Source organism: Manacus candei, unplaced genomic scaffold (assembly GCF_025592945.1).
Source record: "Manacus candei isolate 608988 ecotype Guabito, Panama unplaced genomic scaffold, ASM2559294v1 h1tg000003l, whole genome shotgun sequence".
Classification (NCBI taxonomy): Eukaryota; Metazoa; Chordata; class Aves; order Passeriformes; family Pipridae; genus Manacus; species Manacus candei.
The window spans coordinates 15898269-15916519 of record NW_026138051.1 but is presented as its reverse complement, the minus strand read 5'-3'; the positions used below and the strand labels follow the sequence as shown (position 1 = coordinate 15916519).

The following is an 18251-nucleotide window of genomic DNA, read 5'->3' as shown; positions in this document are numbered from 1 at the left end:
GTAGCACGGTGTGAAAAATGAACAGGTTAATGGTACCTCTGTGTGGTGCTGCTGGAAGTTGTCTTCATTGAAATGCAGAGTTTGTTGTACGTTGATGGAGGGCTTTGCCACTGTAAGTTGATCGAGCGAAGTTTAACTTAAATTTCTTTGTGAGCTAGGAGTCATTTTGGAAATGTTTTCTATTCAAACCTCATTCATTGTTGCGGCTTAGTTATTTTATACAGTGTTTCACTCCATGTTGTCAAAAGCTCCATTATTCAACAGAGTAAAATCTGTTTTGACCAAAGAGAAGCAGCAATGCTTTTCCAAACATGAGGAGGTTGCATTTTTATTAGCTGGCTTGGGGAAGAGTCGATTCAAATGGGTTTTTGGCCTGTAAATCTGTATTATGATGGCAGCTGTGCAGGATTTACATGTACACACCGATGTAAGGGATAAATGTGGTAGTGGAAAACAAGAGTTCAATGGAACCAGTCTGTAAATGGACCTTTAACATTCTGGATTAAAATCTGCAGCCATTATTCATAAACTGGTCAAGGGGTGGTGAGTTTTTTGCTAGGTTGGGTTGACATTCTTCATTTAATCTGTAGTAATGAAAACCACCAGTCATAATCTGTGAAAATAAGTGGTCAGTTCTGGCACAGCTCAGTGCTAAATTATCTCTGCCCCTTCAAAAGTGGGCAGTTACCTGCCATCATTCCCAAGGCAAGGTTTGAGATGATGTTGCATTCAGAGTTCCAATTTCTCATCTTTCAGCATCACAGCTTTTAGTTTTCTGTGGTGCAGGTGCGTGGCCCAGACCTTGGAGCAGTTACTGCTGTGACCCCTCTCCACCAGCCACCTGTAAGGTGATGGAAACCCTGGATGATGGAAAAGCTTACTGTTAGCTCCTTTGAAATCTGTGCAATTCTGTGTTTAATCAAATTATCTTTTCTTAGGCAAGAATTTCTGATTTTTATTTTTTTTTGGTATCACTGATGGTTCATATATTTTGTACAAATCGATGCCGTTGTGTCATCAGCAAATATTTCCGAAAGAAAACGAGTTTTCATTTATGCTCTTATTTCATCAGCTCACGCCCTGGCAGACCCCCCAAGCGTTCCCTAGGAGTTGCCATACAAGAAAATGCACGTCTCCTGCCCCACGGAGTTCCAGGCCTCTTATCACCAGGACTTATCTCTCCGACAGGTAATAAAATCCATCAGATGATCAGCCTCATCTCTTCATACTGCACAGCAGTTAAAATAAACTAATATTGATCTAACTGCCTTGTCCTTCAGGGCTTTTTCAGGCTTTACCAGAGGTTACGTTATTGGATTTTTTGAGTGTTCATGAAAACTCTGTTTTGTTGCTGCAGTGACTGAAATCTAATGGATTTGTAATTTAGTTCTTTATTAATTGTAATTTCCTTACAGGAAATTCCATTAAATGTGTTATTTTAGTAAAAGAAAAAAAAACCTGAGAAAATGAACTATTGTCTCAGAGCCCTGTAGCAGCATTTCTTCCTTTGAAATGTGTGTGTTTTAGTTCTCGTGGGATATGAGCAGCGTGGCTAATGTGTGTTGTATTGTAACACCATTAATGTATGCTGGGAGATAGAGAAATGCTTGTACGAATTAGAGAAGAAACACTCTTGAAAAGCAGATAAGTCCACGTTGCCACAGTGGATTGTACTTTAATAATCTGCTTTCAGTAACATAATACGAAAAAAGTAGCATGAAAATATGTGAAATTATAAACAAGCCCTAAACATAATCTAATGCATAGTATTTAATTTCACTTCATTAATTTATTAATAGAGTTTAAATTAAATCTTGTGCTATCCTGATGAGTGTTTTAATTTTTTATTAATTGCTGTATGCTAAAGGTAAGTTGATTTTCTTAATAAAGCTATATCCACAGACTGTATTCATAAAAGTCATTGCTTAAACATTCAACAGGCTTAGGAGTTTTAAGATTACTGTCGAAGTCCAGTCTAAATATATTGTAACTCCATAATAACCAAACCTGGTGAAGTGTTTAGGAGAATATAAAGTTGTAGAATATGTTACAGGAGATGCAGAATTAAAAAAGATTATTTCTGGGAGTGTAGTGATGTCTGTCCTGGTCTGACACTGCAGAACCCGTGCACTGCAGTCGAGGGCCTCGGTGGTCTTGGTGTTCTTGGGGGTAACACAGGGAAGAGCTTTAATTTTTTGTACCTCTGTAATGTTCTCAACTCAGGGACTTCATGGATTCGGTGTTGATGTTTGTACTGATAGGAAAGCACAAGAACCACCTTGCACTGATAATTTCTTCTCTGAAATCCAGAACATTCCATATTACTTTCCCACTCTGTGTGAGTTTGCAAATAGGACATCAGATTACGCAGACTGCCTTGTTGCTTTAACCTGGGTAATATTTTAGGATGTGCAGGGTGTGCACATTGAACTCATATCATAGACACATTCTGTGTCTCACAGATATTTTGAGTAAAAGATCTTTTAAGTTGAATTTCTAGGCTGTTGGAGGTTGTTTGGAGTCTGAAGTGATGAGGAGGATGCGTCCCACTGTGTTTAACACACGGGTTACAGGAGAGGATTGACTTGGGGGGGTGTCTTTCAGCCGAGGCCCCTCTGACCTTGGGAGCCGCCTGAGAAAACCTGTGTGTGACCCAGCGCCAGAAGCCCCAGACAATGTGCCTGGAGCAGCTGAAAGGGAGCTGTGGGAGCAGCTTGTAGGCGGGAGAAAATGCCCATCTCCAGAGCATCCCGGTGTCACCGAGGGCCCTGGCGAGACGGGTCCCCGCGGCCGGGGCGGCCCTGACGCCAGCCCACGGCAGGACAGCTCCACTGGTGCCCCATGGCCTTGTCACTCAGGAGTCAGAGCTCCTGGTGGGGGTTTGTGTTGGTGTATCTTGTTTATTAAGGAAGAATGATGTAAAATTTGAGGGAGTTTCCGAGTAAGGAAAGATGCTGAAAGAGCCACTTGTGAACACAGTGGGGATTTGAGCTGTTGTAAACTTGATGGAGCACCTGGGATAAGAAGCCCCCATTAGCTTTATTTATACCTATTTACACTTAATTACTGGGTGCCTTCAACGCTAAGATTTGATTCTTTCCTTTTGGCTGAACTAAGAACAAAATGGGTTTTAACACTTCTCACAGAACAGAGGTTTCTCTTCCAGACTTCCGAGTGGTGGATAATAGACTGAAATAAAAGTTGCAAGGTTATTAACCTCTTGCCTACTGGCTGAGTGAGACCATAAACATCAATTTGTGTTTATGATCTCACTTGCATAGAATTTGCTGTGTTTCTGACAGTTCTGGCCCACAGAGTCTGTGTGTAAAGCTGAATCTATTCCTGCCCCTGCTGTCCCTGCTCAGTGACCACGAGCTTGGTGCAGGTTCCTGCACAGAGCAGGACCAGGGCCAGGACAGAGACTGAGGAGAGTTTGCAGCATGGTAGGGCTGGATCCACCCCTTCCAGTAAAGGGGACGCTGATAGTGAGGCAAGGAGGACTTTTTACATCTTGGTGATTTCTTTGTTTACTTCCTTCCTCTATCTGTAGTGTAACTACCAAAAGCATTTCTTCTGAATGTCCTCTTGTCCAGTCCTCGATACTCCCCTGTGTCTGATCTTGCCCATTCTTCCTACAGCACAGATATGCAGATGCTTATGTTAATCTGCTTACATTATTGTAATTAAAAAACCCTCACTCACTATTCTTATGTTGCTCCCTCATTTTCTAATGTGTCAAACTGAGTTGTTTTCTTCAGATAAACTCATTTTAGTAGCAGGTTCCACATCAGCCAATGCAGCATGATTCAGCCATCCATTGAATTTTTTCATTTTTACCTCCTCTTTAGTCCTCTGTCAAGTTAAAGTGAAGGAGTTGTCATTGGTGAGATGGATGGGTCTCAAGAAGTCGCTGTTCTGGCTGCAGAGCTCCCAGCTCTGTCTGGAGGGGGTATTACAGAGTGATGATTAGTAACTTCCTGCAGACTCCGCCGAGCCATCTGTGTTTCCACTCCTTGAAATGTGCTGTTATTTTCATCACCCATTTGGTTTGTGTCAGCTCAGTTTACATGGTCATTTTCACATAATAAACAGGTAGTTAAATTAGGCACACTGCATTTCCCAGTGTGGAGTGTATTTTTTTGACCTCTTGGCAAAGCCAGCTACAACTACTCTTATGCATAAGTAACTTGTGAAGGAGCTGTAAGTGAAGCCTCGACCTTTTTAAGTGTTTGTAGGTACTTTCCACCTTTGGGGAATGGGAGTATTTGGGTTATGTTTGGGTTACTGCTGTGCCTGAGAAAGATGAGGTGGTGTGTCTGGGATGCACGGAAGGGCTGGTGGAAACTGTGCCCTAAGTGCATCCTTCAAGAGCTGATATTTAATTACTGTCCATTTTATGTTAACTTAGGAGAAAGTGTTTTTCTTCTTGTATTGGAGTAGGAAATGTGGAAATCAGCGTGGTGCCCCTGCCTGCTGTGAGGGCAAAGGAAAAAACCTGCATGTCACAGAGGGATGGGCATCAAAGGCTCAGTCCTTCAAACAATGCCGTGGGATGAAGTGACATTAACAAAAAAGAGCTTTATCTCCTATTAATGTACAAGTCTTTATCTTCAGTGTATCCTAAGAAGACAGTTGGGACTTATTTATGGAGCAAATGCTCAAGGAAGTTTCGAGAAGTTTTAAGGAAGGAAGTTTTGGGGTCTGAACCAGTAGTTTGCTGTGTGGAGAGAAGCTGAAATCTGTTACTTGATTTAAAGCAGTAGTTCAGCAAACTGTTGATATGGAATGAAGCTGAAAGAGTAGTTGAATCTTTTGATAGTTTTCTGTGCAACTTCATTCCTCCTACCCTTCATTTAGGTTGTCCTCAAAAAAATTTAAAAAAACAATCTATGAAGTCTTCATTGCAATTTTTCTTTATTTAGTTTGTAGAATGGCTGCTGTTATTTCAATAAAATAATTTTGGGGGCTGCTTCATTATGGTTTCAAGGTATTGGAGAGGGTGGCTCATGAAGAAAATCATCCTGTCACTAGAACTCTATTAGATTGTGGTCCAGGTCACAAACCTGCTGTCTGGGTCAGGTTTTTTCATGTGGTAGGACGAGCATCACTCTGACTGCACTTGAGATGGGAATCCTGCAACTGGAGCTGGAAACTCTACATGAGTTTCCTTGAAGTGATCTTTTTTTTTGCATAGACAGTTAAAATAGACACTGTCTCATTAGCTGTTTTCTAGAGTTTTTAAGAATGTAATAATTAAAATATTGACCTGTTTGTACAGGTACAAGTACTTTTTTTCAGCGCAGTTTTGTCTTATTAATAGTTAAAAGAAGCTGTTGTGAACTTAATCTTTCAGGTAATGAATATTTTAGTGAAGTTAATATTTTAATAGCTGTACCAAGTCACATCATTGTGGGATCCAAGTAAATAAATAACTCACAAGATTATGATAACTTTATGTGCTACTTCAGTTTATCAGTGGTATCAGCAGCCACTTAGTCTTTCTATAGGAAAAGCAGGATAAAACAGTATTTGCTGCAATCTTAAGGCACTTGGATTTGGCATATACATGTTAGAGGAATGAGTGAGACTGATCCCAGCTCTTGGGGTGTTTAATGTGGAGTCACTGGGGCTGGCAGGAGTCTGGAGCCTCTGGGAGCAGGGGATTGTGGCATTAAGGGAACCCTTTTCTTTCTCAGAGTACATTTTTGTGTGTTTACATCCTATTTCTGTGGCTCATTTCGCTGCTTACCATTACCTTTTTTTTTTTTTCAGTTGTCATAGATGTCATTTCAAAGTTCCATTTATAATGAGAAACATATGCAGGACTTTGTCATTGTTGGCATTACCTGGCTTGGTAGAAATTATTATTTTTAATCAAAGGCAAACGTACTGATTAAGGATGCCACAACACTGTTCTGCCTATGGGAAACGTTAACAGTTTATAAATTGTTCTTGGTGACAATTCAGTAGTGAATTACTTTGATATATATGGCTAATAAATTAATATGATTAAGTTAATGAGTAGTACAAGTGTTGCCAAACTCCACTCGTCGGGCTTTTAATGCTGCTCCACATTTGCAGCTCAAGCTTCCCCCTGTGGTGAGAGGATCAGTGCTACCTACGCACTGTCATTGTGATAAATGGCATATCCCACAGTGCCCTGCACTCCATCTGCTCTGTCCCCAAAATGAGAAATATTTTATACAAATCACACACTCAGAAGCTCAAAGGACTGCAGAAAGATCTATTTTTTCAAACAATAATAAAAATGCATACATCTCTTTAGCAACTCTTCATTTTTACTGTCATAATGAATGCAGATGGATTTGGGAAATGAAAGCTCATGTGAGTAACAGAGGAAAGTTATCCACTACACAGTAAAGCTGACAAATAAGTTACATGCGGGCTCTTTTATTTTATCATGGAATGTTCTTAGATAAAAAATGATGTTAGAACATCTATTTAACTGGATTTTAAAATTAAAGACCATGTGTGCTGCATGATTGAGTACCACCCATCTCATGCCAGCGAATTTCTGTGCTGAAAGGAGCATGAATTGGAGTGAATGAGGAATGCAGGATCATATCATTACTCTTTAAAATAGAGCCATTCAGTAGAGTTCAGATCATCTAAGAACTATACTTGGTGGCTGTGAGTCACTCCTTTTCTCTTTTAATATTATCTTTCTTTAGGGATCCATTTTTAGTGTCTGCTTTATCTGGGTGGGACATTAGATTTTTGACAAATGAATAGCTAAAGCTGTTGAGATTTTGCTGAATGGTTAACCTTGTTGTAAATTTAATTTACACATAGCCTCAGCTACTAATTACTGTCCAAGAAGTGTGAAACTCAGCAATATACTTTCATTTTCATGCATTTGTACAGATTTTTTTTTTAAATTTGATCCTACCGAGTTCATACATCTTTTGTGACGACAAAGTTCAGCCAAAGTGGTCACACTGAGAGAATTAAGACTGTATCGTCTTGACACTCAGGGTAGGTCTGTTCTGAGTTTATCTTGATTTTTCAGAAGGAAAGGAACCATTTGAAAAAGTTGGCTGAAGTGTCACAGAGTTGGCGAAACCAGTGAGTTTTCATCTGTCTGTTTTTATAATCTGTGACATTCTTTACTACCAGCTTTTCTGTTCCTCTCCTGTCAGATGGCACTGAGGTCTGTAGTGATCATAATACCTGTCTGCTTCTCAATCACATCTTTGACTGACTTTGAAACTGTTATAGCTCTTTTAAGTAACATTAAGAAATGCCCTGCAGTCAAAAATAGCATCAGGAGATATGAAAGATTTATCTTCAGCACTCTCTGTTTTCTGGAGGACTGTTTTGGCAGCAATACTATTGTTATTGAATAGGTTTGGTTAGGTTTTATTTTCCTTTACAAAAACTTTGATAAAGTTGAACAAATAGTTACTGTTTTCAGTACCTTTAACCAGTATCACAGGCAAGTGTATTTAAATGTCTCAAGAGCATAAGGATCCCAGACTGCACATTGTACAGTCCTGCGTTTTAGTGTAAGAACTGAAGTTTTATTGTCATTCCAGAATTTTTGCATTCCTGCTGCTGAAGAATGGCTTATTGATTTAACTGGTTACAAGGCTCATCAGGGGCATTGTAGGGTGATAATTCTCCTGCAGGCAAATGGAGCATCTTCAGGTTCTGGACTGTCACCTTCAGGGACATAAGGGCTGTTCATGATCCTTCATTTTAAAAGAAGCATATTTTATGCTAACACTAGAAATTGGAACCTTGTAGCAAACACCATGAAAGACAACCAACATCAGTCCTTGCTGATTCCCCTACTCAGTTTTAGATGTATCTAGCAGGTTTTCAAAGGACCTGTTAAGCTTAAGTTATCTTCACACATCTGTCTTTAGCTAAAAGGTGCAGTTGTAACTGATGGGGTAAAAGGTCTCTGGTTGCAGAAGAATGTTGACCCATCATCTCTTTGCAATGCTAAAAGCTACTACATTTACATAAGTAATATTCTCTTCAAATGCAGCGTTCAGATCTGGATTTAGATTTGAGTGGTGTGGTTTCCTAAAGGAAAGCTTTATAAAGCTGTATTGCAACAAAATTCTTGGTGTAACAACACTGGTGCAAATTGGGCAGAAAACAAGGGAATAAATCTGAAGAAGTATGTATGTAGTGTACTTAAATGTGAGTATTTCCATAGTTTCAATTCTGGTCAGGTATTAAGCACTTTAAATGTGATTTAGCAACTGTTGTGCTCTGGTTCTTGTCCTATATCCTAAATGAGGGAAATGCTTCAGTATGCTTTTAAAATTAGGCAAACAAGTAATCCCATTGATTTGGATTGGATTACTTGGTTGCTTAAACATAGGTGTTTTGCTCCTTATTGTGGTGTTTTGGAGAATATGTTCTGTAAGGATTCTTTTGCAAAATTGTGAATTCAGTAAGTGCTTGGTCGATATTCCCTTGTGGTTGTCCTGGTGATCTCATCCTTCTGCTGTCTGTGTGGAGTGGAGTTTGCTTTGAAAAAAAGTTGGAAAAAAATTTAACGAAATTGCTGCTGATTGGGAATTCACCTGAAAGGTGATGGGGTTTTGTTCTGTTTTGGCCACATTGAGCAGCTCGGAGTGTAACCAGGAGGGGCCAGTTTGGGTTGGTCTGTGTAAAGTAGAGAAAAACTGTCCTGGTAATCTGGGAGAGAAGAATTTGGCATTTTTTTAATGCATTTTCAGCACTGAAGGCTGTGCCTTGCTGTTCTCTCTGGAGCAGCTGCTGATCTCCCAGGATCAAACCTTCCCTTCAGAGAAGGTACGGCGGCTGCAGTTGGTGTTTCCTCCTGCACAGGAAGAATGTGCTCTTCTTTCAGCCCTTCCCAGGCAATAAAACATGATGCCATGTGCTGGCAACAAATTAGGATTGGTGATGAACAGGAAACATCTCTTCCTGAGCAGTTTGAGGAGGCTCACATTTTTATTTGGAAGCAAGCGGAACTAAAATAGATTTCATTGTCTGATGGCTCTCATTAAGTGACTGGGACCCTATTAAGATTTCACTGGAAATGTATTTGTATTGTCTCAACTATTTTATCACAGTCAGCATTAATTGGTGTAAAGAAAAACAAGCTGACTTAATGAGTGAAGTATCATACCCTGTCCTTTGCTGAAGAGAGAGGCCTCTGGTTTGCAGAGCTGTGCTGGTGGCAACTGGGTTGTACCTGTTTTGGAGATAAATGTAGGACTGGAGTTCTGGAGGATTCAGTCTAGAAACCAAATCCATCCTGAAAATCCCTTGCCAAGAAAAATAATTCTTGGAGCTACCAACATCCTATGACTTGAATATGAAAAGGTTTTCTTCAGAAAGAGAAGCATTTTATATAATACGTGCCTGAATATAAATGACAGACGTTTTATTAGGAAAGGAAAGCCTTTATTAAAATATAATGATCTACATTGTTTTTATGTAATCTAATGAATTACAGTAAAAGTCTGAGAAATGAGCTGGAAAAGGTAGAGTACTCTCCCATGAAAGCGAGCTATGATAACCTTTTTGTAATTCTTTAACATGTTGAAAGAGTATTTCTACACAGACTTATTAAATTAAGCAAGGTCACCTTTTCATTTTATTAACAGAATTAGTTTGCCAGATCATGGACTTTGATTCTGAAAAATGTGGATGAATCATGCACTAACATATGTCAAGTAGAAAATTGGTTGTAAAATGTTAAATCATTTTGATGCACATTACATCTACATCTTTGTTTTTACCGTTGAACAGTTGTAGAAAATAAAATGTTTAATTACTGGTTTTCACATTTCCATATTGATTCCATGTGTTTTAATAATAATGATATTTCTAAATTGATTATTTCTCCTGACTGGGTCAATCTCAGTCTAATATTTGCATAAAGGGAAGAAAATATTCTCTTTCATAGCAATATAAAATCCTGGTTTTTGACATGCAGTATATAATCATTACCCTGAAAGGTTAACTGTAAATAATAACCAGTGAAACTGGGCATATGCTTAAAAATGAGCACATAGATTACATTTACCAGTGTGACCCCAGTTCAGCAAAGCAGGAATAAAACTGACATCATGTCATGCAAGTTGTTCAGATGCACCCCCAGATCTCTGCATGTGTATTATAGTCATTTTATATAATATATATGAGGAGAAAAATTATATTTATCAGATGTTGCATATATCTAACACAAAACCTTGCTGTGATTGTTTATAAAGAGTTTCATAATCATTCCTAATCAAGACAAAAAATGTCATACATCTTTCTAGATTCTTGGAATTAATTTTTTTTTGTGTCTTGGCCTCTCTCACCACCTTTGTTAAAGTAAAAGTAAAGCATGGGATCTGTAACAGAACTGAGAGGACGTGCCAGCAGTAACCCCAAGTTTTCTGTAAATGAGGGAGTTAACAGAGTAGGTTATCTTCATGTTGCATATTTGGTTTCAAATGAAAGTACACTGACATACAGCTGGATCTGAATGTCCCTGTTGTTCTCACATGTGCAGAAGGCCCTTCCTGGTGCTGCAGGGTGCACTTGGCTTGGCCTGGCAGCCACAGAGCAGGTGACTTGATTACACTGAAATCAGGCAGAAAATGTCCTCTTCTGGCCACTCGAGTGAATCAGTCAAATTATCGAGTGGCAAAACTAATTCTTTGCCTTGGGCCATCAGAGCTGCCACTTCCTATAAGTCAGGCCTTCACTTAGTGTGAAATTGTTTTTTATTTTATTCTCTTTCATTTATTATGCTCATTGCAGCTAATGCAGTGGATGTGAACTGCCCAGTCCACTAAAGCTGTTCCAGGTGTGCTTTGCTGGTGAAACAGGACCCTTCTCCTTTTAATGCACTCCTGACTCTGTTATGATCTGTACATTTAAAGTAATATTTCACTTTTTCAGATGAGAACTTGAATGAGGAGAAGAGTTTGAATACAGTTTAAAATGGACTGAAAGTGTGTATGGCTGAGCTTGCTTTTAAAAGCACTCACAATTCAGATGGGTCACATTTTTAAGAACTAGAAATATATCTGCAGTGAATTGTAGGCCATTACATACTGGTTAATTTGAATGAGTTTGACAGAAAAAAAATACTCCTTTGGAAAGCACTGAATATTGTTTTCAGCAGTAAAATATGGCCTTCAGTTCTGGCAGAAACAGAGCTGAGATCTGCTTAAAGCACTCATACAGGTGATATACCCTAGGCAGTAATTGGGTGTATAATTCTGTCCAAATGGCAATCCCTCATCTGACTGTGCCCTCTGGTACACAGCATTAACATCTTCCAATAAGTGAAGAGCAAAACATATGGAGTCTTTTATTTCAAGCAAAGAAAAATCAAAAAGAATAATGAGGATAAAAAGTGAAATGCCTGTGGTGATGGGCAAGGGAAGTTACAGGGGAGTTGCTACAGCAGAGTGAATCAGAATAGCAAAGCAAAAATAGCCCGAAGGCACCTCCCATAGGCATCCAAATATAGGCTTCCTACATGTGTAGTACAGAAATATATGTATCAGATACTAAAACAAAGGGGCTTGATACAGGAGATACCAGAAATATTGTTTTAACTCCCATTCACACTGTGCCTGGAGCTGGTGAGTGGAAGGAAGGGTGGAAAGAAGTTAAGCAGAGCCTCCAGAAGGAAAGTTGAAAGGCTCACACTGTGATTAAGATGGATGCATTGCTGACAGTGTCGGAGCAACAGCTGCTAAATCTGGGAGGCACTTGAAAGAGTCTCTCTATATTGTTAGATATGGAAGTCAATAGGTTATTTGGGCTAAGAACACCCTATTATTCAAATTCAGCTGACCCAGAAAGCTTTGCCATCTTTCAATGGCAATTCAGAGGGCTTTGCTGTTTAGATGGTGGGTTTAGTACTTCCCTTGTTCTGTGGAGTCCTGTGTAATATATGGATATATTGATCTCAGATTCTTTTCCTGAAATACATCAGCTTAGTCTGTATAAAGCTTCAGAAGGCTGTTTTTTGTTTGTAGCTGGGGTAGATTGCTGAAAACTTGTCACCAGAATCTCTTTTTCAAACCTATTAAACATTAAGGAAATGTACCATGAATTGTTTTGGCTTTCCTGTTTTGGAACTGCTTCATTAAAATTTTTAATTACAGATAATATTTCTTCAGAGTGGCTTATCAGAGTCTGTATTAGCTAAACACGAGTCCTAATCCTGTTGAGAATTTGTGTTCACTGATCGAAAGTTTTCACTGTAGATTTTGCTCAGGAAAATATCCTGAGAAGAGGTTTTTTTGCCCACTGCTATGGGCACATCATTCCCTTTCTGTTGTGTCTCTCCTGATCTCCACTTTTCTGTGGATCATAGTGCTCTGCCTTTCCTCTTTATTTTTTTGCCCTTGACTTTTATGTCTACACCACAATTTGTGTTGACCTTGAGGTTGCCCTCAATTAGCTGAGCCATTCCAGCATCGTGTCCCACACCAAAATCCTCCACACTGAGCTTCTGATTGGAAAAGCAGAGCCATCCTAGAAAATGCTCCGTGACCATTTTTCTTTTCCTTTCAAGTTAGTGTTTATTTCCAGACAGTAAAGAGAAGGAGTGATACAAAAGAGGTAGAAATGGGAAGCCATAAATTATGGGGTCACTTTGGGTTGGTTTCCTGTGCTCAAGCCTGCGGTGTCTGTGCCACCTGCACAAAAGAGGAGGATTAGGAAAGGTTAGGATGAGAGAGATAAATCTCATCCCTGAAAGTTCAACAAACCTCTTGGGATCCAAAGGGTGGCTGCCAGGGATCAGAATTAGGAGTTTGATGGATAATGGTCAGACAGCAGGTTAGGTTTGGCTCATGTTGGACCCTGAGGAAGAGGAGGGTGTTGGACAGACTTCTTTGGCTGTCCTCATTCCATCTGGGAATTTATTCTCTGGCCAAAGTTCTGTACTGACAGCCACAAACCAACCTTGCTGTCTCATGGCAGGTGGGAAGTGGTCTGGGTTTGTGGGTAGACAGAGATGAGGACAGTTTGTGGTGTTATCATAAAAGAATGGCCTTTGGTCTCCTTGGCTGCTTTCTGTTCTTTTTTACCTCTTTGTTATAATTCCTCAGGTATTTCTCTGATTTTCACAATCTGATCTCTGGAGCAGCAATGGTCCAACTCTGTATTTGTGTGACTCCAGAACTTCTGTGCTGATACAGTGATAATTACAATGAGATAGAAGTAATTTACTGGATAGTAAAATGTTGCTTATTTTTAGGATTTACCACCTGCCTATTTTTAAAGGATAAGATTAATAGCCACTGTGTTAATTGAGGAACTAGCTGGTCCTGGTAGTGAGCATTTCAGCTGTTTCCTGTTCTCCAGCTCAAGAAGATCACATTGGTCTTCAAAAGAATGTGTGAACTGTGACATGTGATATTATCACTCAGGTATTTTTGCTAAATGACAGCCAGTAGTACAACTACAATACTTGTATCTTCTGAATCATCAAGTTCTTCTTTTATGCATCTGTGAAGTAACAAATGGAATTTTTGCAATGGATTTTGTGGGATGCCATTTGATAGCAATTGGAGAAATTGTTTTTGTGTGTCTAATATGAGTTATCAAGATCAGAGTCATTTCAATAAGTTGAAATAAAAGATAAATATCTTCCTCTTAGTGTTTACTTTAAATCCCAGATTAAAAATGAAAGTTTTTCTGAAATGCAAGATGTTGGCTCATCTTGGTTTAGCCATGACTCTGAAAATTTAATGAGTTAAATTGAGTAGATAGAGTAGGTTGATTTGGTATTGCCAGTCCAGACTTGTAACCATGTCAGTACTTACAGGGGAAGTGGGCTGTGTTTGCCTGTTTCTACAGGTTTAGATGAAATGGCAGGAGCTGCTGCTCGTTGTCTGAGGAGGGTTCTGCTGGTTGGGCCATTTGGAGATGTCTACATGCTCAGGAAAATAAGAGCCTTGTTTTCTCAGTTTGAGACTTTCATTGTGATCTGTGATGAACAATATCTATAAGTGAAAGGGAAGTATCTTCCCTAGGTTAGTTTTAATTTTGCTTAATGGGTGAATGAAAGGCAGCCTCTTCCCCAGGGTTATTTAACCTTAGAACTTGAACCTAATTAAGGGACTTGAGATTTTTTTTAAATAGTTTCAAAAACTGAGAATGTTTGAGGCATCTCCTAGTGAGAGGTACCTGGCTCCTGGCACGAGGATGATCTGGGGGCTCACTCAGGATCTTCTGACCTCTAGTCCCTGTGGTGCCATTTCTGTATGTCTGGGTTCTGGCTGTCACATGGCTGTTGTCCTGCTTCCACTCCTCCAAAACTGCCAAGAGTTGGATTATGCCATGTGGGGACTGAGGAGGTTGATAAGTCAATAGATATGAAATATTTAGAGGGTGGAAAATGTGTAGTACAGTGAGGCCATGATGATTAGTCATGTCTTTAAAAAATCTTCCACACAACTTCAGGGCATTCTGCCCACATAAGAAGGGTGAGAGCAGACTTTGCACTGAAACTGTAGGGAACTGTGGTAGATTACTTGAAGTTACAGTCCCTCAACATTTGTGTTCTATTTGGGATGTCATTTCCAGTAAGCGTTTTAGAAATGTGGTGGTGCAAATAAAAAAGTTTCAGCAAATATTAAATGTAGCCATGAAGACTTTTGTTCCTCATTAAACCATTTCTTGATGTTTCCTGATAGATTTTCATCTAAATACTTGCTAATCCCAGAGCTCTGACAGGGAGGGCCTGCTGAATTAGGCCAACTCCTGCTACAAATAGCTGCTGCACATGAAACAGTAATCATTGCTTTCCAGTCTATTATTAGATTAACTTCATAGGGATTGCTTTTTTCTCCTGTGAGTTGATGCATAAATGACATGCTTTACCCTCCAATAAATCTAACAGCAGAGTGGCTCTGACATGATGTTCATACCCCTTAGTCCCATGACAGATTATTTTTGATGGCTGCAGAAGTTTACAGCAGCTTGAAACCATTAGAATTTAAAGGCATCATTGAAATTTTACAGCGTACCTGCCTCAGCCACAACAGGGCTCGCGCTGAGCCGAGCGCGGCGCGGCGGCTCCGTGTTGGGATCCCCTGTCACGGGGACTCTGCCGGGGATCTGCTGGTCCCCAGCTCTCTGGAGAGCAGGGAAAACAGCCCTCCAGCTCTGCACCTTCACACTGGCTCCTTGGAGAATGTGTGCTCTGCCCATCGTGCCTGAAACTCTCCTTGAAGACAGCCCTAACACGTGGGGACACCGCGGTGCACGCACAGGACGTCCTGAACATGGGTGAACATACTGGAAACATGTGAACCTTTGGTTCTTGTTAACCTTTTTAAGGGTTTTTATGTTGCTAATGGTCCCTGTTTTCCCCACTTAGCAATAAATCAAAGTTTGCATTGTTAAATTCAGTTTTAGGAGCACATATGTGCTTTTAATAGTGTTCTTTTCTTCCAGATTTAAGAAGTTTGTTTTTTCCCCTAATGAAACCCAGATAAAGTTAGCAAAGCTTGAGACTTCAAATCCAAGGTGTTTACTGCTATTTATATCTCCTGGGGTTGGTTTTGGCCCTGGTTCTAAACTGTATTTACCTTTTGTTTCCTACAGCTGTCTAAAATTTGCTGCTTTTAGATGTGAGAATCACAACTATAAAATTGCTGTCTGACTTAGCAGGAAGATACACACTGATTTCCATCGATTTAGGGCTGTGTGTATGTATGTACCTAAAAAGCATCATGTCAAACTGAGCTCTATAGATTTCCATAAATCTCTAAATAGATTTCTATTCTGTGAGGTTTCTAAAAAAAGAGATTAAGACTTTTTCATCTAACAGCTCTGGTTTTGTGTTCTGGACAGTGTGATTGAACCTGTTTGTGTTCTTAACTCCAGTCCTGTAATAGGTATGTCAAGCAGGTTCAGGTCGATGAATCTGGTGTGGAGTAGAGAACTAATCTTAACACAGATCTACTGTAGCCTGACAGGTTTATATTTGACAAATATCCTTTTTAAGGAATGCCATCATAGACAATAAGGTATAAAACCGGTATAAATGGTACATATTGTTGATAGATAAATATAAAGCTCTTCAAAGAAAGCTTTAAGGTCTTTGCTCTAATTAGGCTACTCTTTTTTCTTAAAAAAATAAATGAAAGAGATATTTAAGAGTTACATGGATTGAGTCCCTTAGTAAGTTATTTTTGGAAATGGGTTCCAGTTCTGCATATATTGTGGCACAGGCTCCCTTTCTCTCAGCACTCTTTATCATGACTGTCCTTTCCTTTGTTTGAGAACACAGAACAGGACAAACATTTCTTTGTGGAAATCTTAAGCTCTGTAGTTTTATATATCAGTGTGTTTATACTGTAATCTTTCTGGAAATAGGACTGATTTTATTAGGATAAAATATTTATACCATAAGAGGAGAATAATTAAAAAAGATTTTGAGAAAGCATTTGGAGTTTCCAGAGGTGAACTTTTGTTACAGAACTTCGAGCATTAAAAGCTGTGCTCATTAAGTCAGGAAAGAGAATTAATACTTCATGAACTCAAGCAAATATTAAATTCGGTCTTATTTGAACATCTTGAAATTTGATTTCAGGTGTTTACAGAATTCTTCTACAGAGTCTTGCCTCTGGGATGCTGTTTGAATACCTGAGCTGCCTAAGCTCAGTGTGGTTGCAGTTGGTCCATGCACTGTTGTTGCAGGGCTCTGCATAGGCAAGGCTGAGTGGTTTTTGTAGTACTGGGTTCACCTCTGCAGCAGTGGCCTCCGTTCTTTCTCTCTGTATGGATATTTCTACCTATTTTGTGATCCTTAGTTTTATAAATGATGATGAAATGATGATCAGTTGGGATCTGTCTCACAGAACCTTCTGCAGATGAAATAAAAGGTGTATTCACCACAGGGAACATAGAGTTTCAGAATTAGGCCATTTTTCTTCTGACCTGGGAGAGTCAAAACTGAAGGGACCCGAGGATTAATCCATTGTTTTTATCCATATGTAACCTCACAACATGTGGATTAAATCTTCTCTGCACCTGTAGCATAACATTTTCCTCATGCTCCAGATTTATACCTTAACTAAAACCACCGCAGCTTTCTGATGACTTCAAAGACATGAGAAGCCACATTCAGGTTGAAAGCATTTTATTGTTTGTAATTTTTAGCATAGTGCATATTAAATGTAATAACCGATGAGTTTAGGAGGATAATCTATGGCTGTATGCAAGAACTATGCTTCATAAGTTATATACATCTTTAAGAACTGTTAACTTTTATAGAATTTGCTGCAACAAATCATTCTGGGAATGCTATGTACTTGTGTTTTCAATTGAGGCTCTAAAATTTGGTTGAAGTATCTTCTGTACTTCTCTCATCTCATAATTTCCTTCAGAGCAAAGAGGGAACAATCTGCTCGTTGGGTGGGAGGATGAGGGAATGCTAATTGAAACCATGTAATAAAAAGGTAATTTAGCAAAACTATTAGTTTTTGGGTTTTTACTATTTTAAACCTATTATTTTTAAAATTACATCTGTATTAAAAAGGCTGTAAAACTCCACTCAGTGTCAGCACATCGCATCTTAATTCTCATTTTCCTTTGCATGAATAGTAAAATCTTTATAAATTGAGAACTAAAATTAATTGAATAAACTTCAGTTGAACATTTTTATGTTTCTGCTTGGATTAGAAAAAGCATATTGTGGACTTTTTGAGGAACATTTAATGGTTTCTAACATTGACCACACCTCGAACTCAGTAGAGGAAAAAAGTGCTGATGGAGGGAAACAAACCCAAAGAACAAATGTTAATTGGGCTCTGTGTTTATGGCTGTAATGGAGTTGCTAATGCCTGTATCTATTTCTACATCATGGTTCTCCAGCCAGAACTGTTATCAGCAAGTGCTTTTTTCAGCCTTGCAGCCAGTGAGTTGCAGCAGTTCAACACCTGGAGATTGGGCTGCTGGTTGACACAGGTAACTTATTTTTGCCAGGTCACTTTTAAGCTGAATTGTGTCCTCTGTGTCTAGTTTTATTATATAACATACATTGTATAATATATAATATATGTAATATATTATAGATAATATAAATAATATTATGTTATATATAATTATGTATTATATTATATATAATATATTATCTAATATTAGATGTTATATCACACTGGGGATAACAGAGGGGACTTGGCAAGCAGGGGGAGCAATGTAACCACCTGTCCCTTTCCTAACAGGCTTTGCTCGTGTGTTCACACCTGTGTGTTGGTGTGTACATGGAGCAGTGT

General features: G+C 39.1%; 1 protein-coding gene across 3 annotated transcripts in view; it reads left to right on the top strand.

Annotated features, from left to right (window-relative positions):
* The window catches only part of DACH2 (dachshund family transcription factor 2), a 247862-nt gene that overhangs the window by 121356 nt on the left and 108255 nt on the right, over positions 1–18251 (top strand). For all 3 annotated transcript variants that reach the window (XM_051786244.1, XM_051786236.1, XM_051786254.1), the window contains one exon: positions 1073–1188. In XM_051786244.1, the coding sequence (XP_051642204.1) occupies positions 1073–1188 (116 nt within the window). The remainder of the gene's footprint in view (positions 1–1072; positions 1189–18251) is intronic.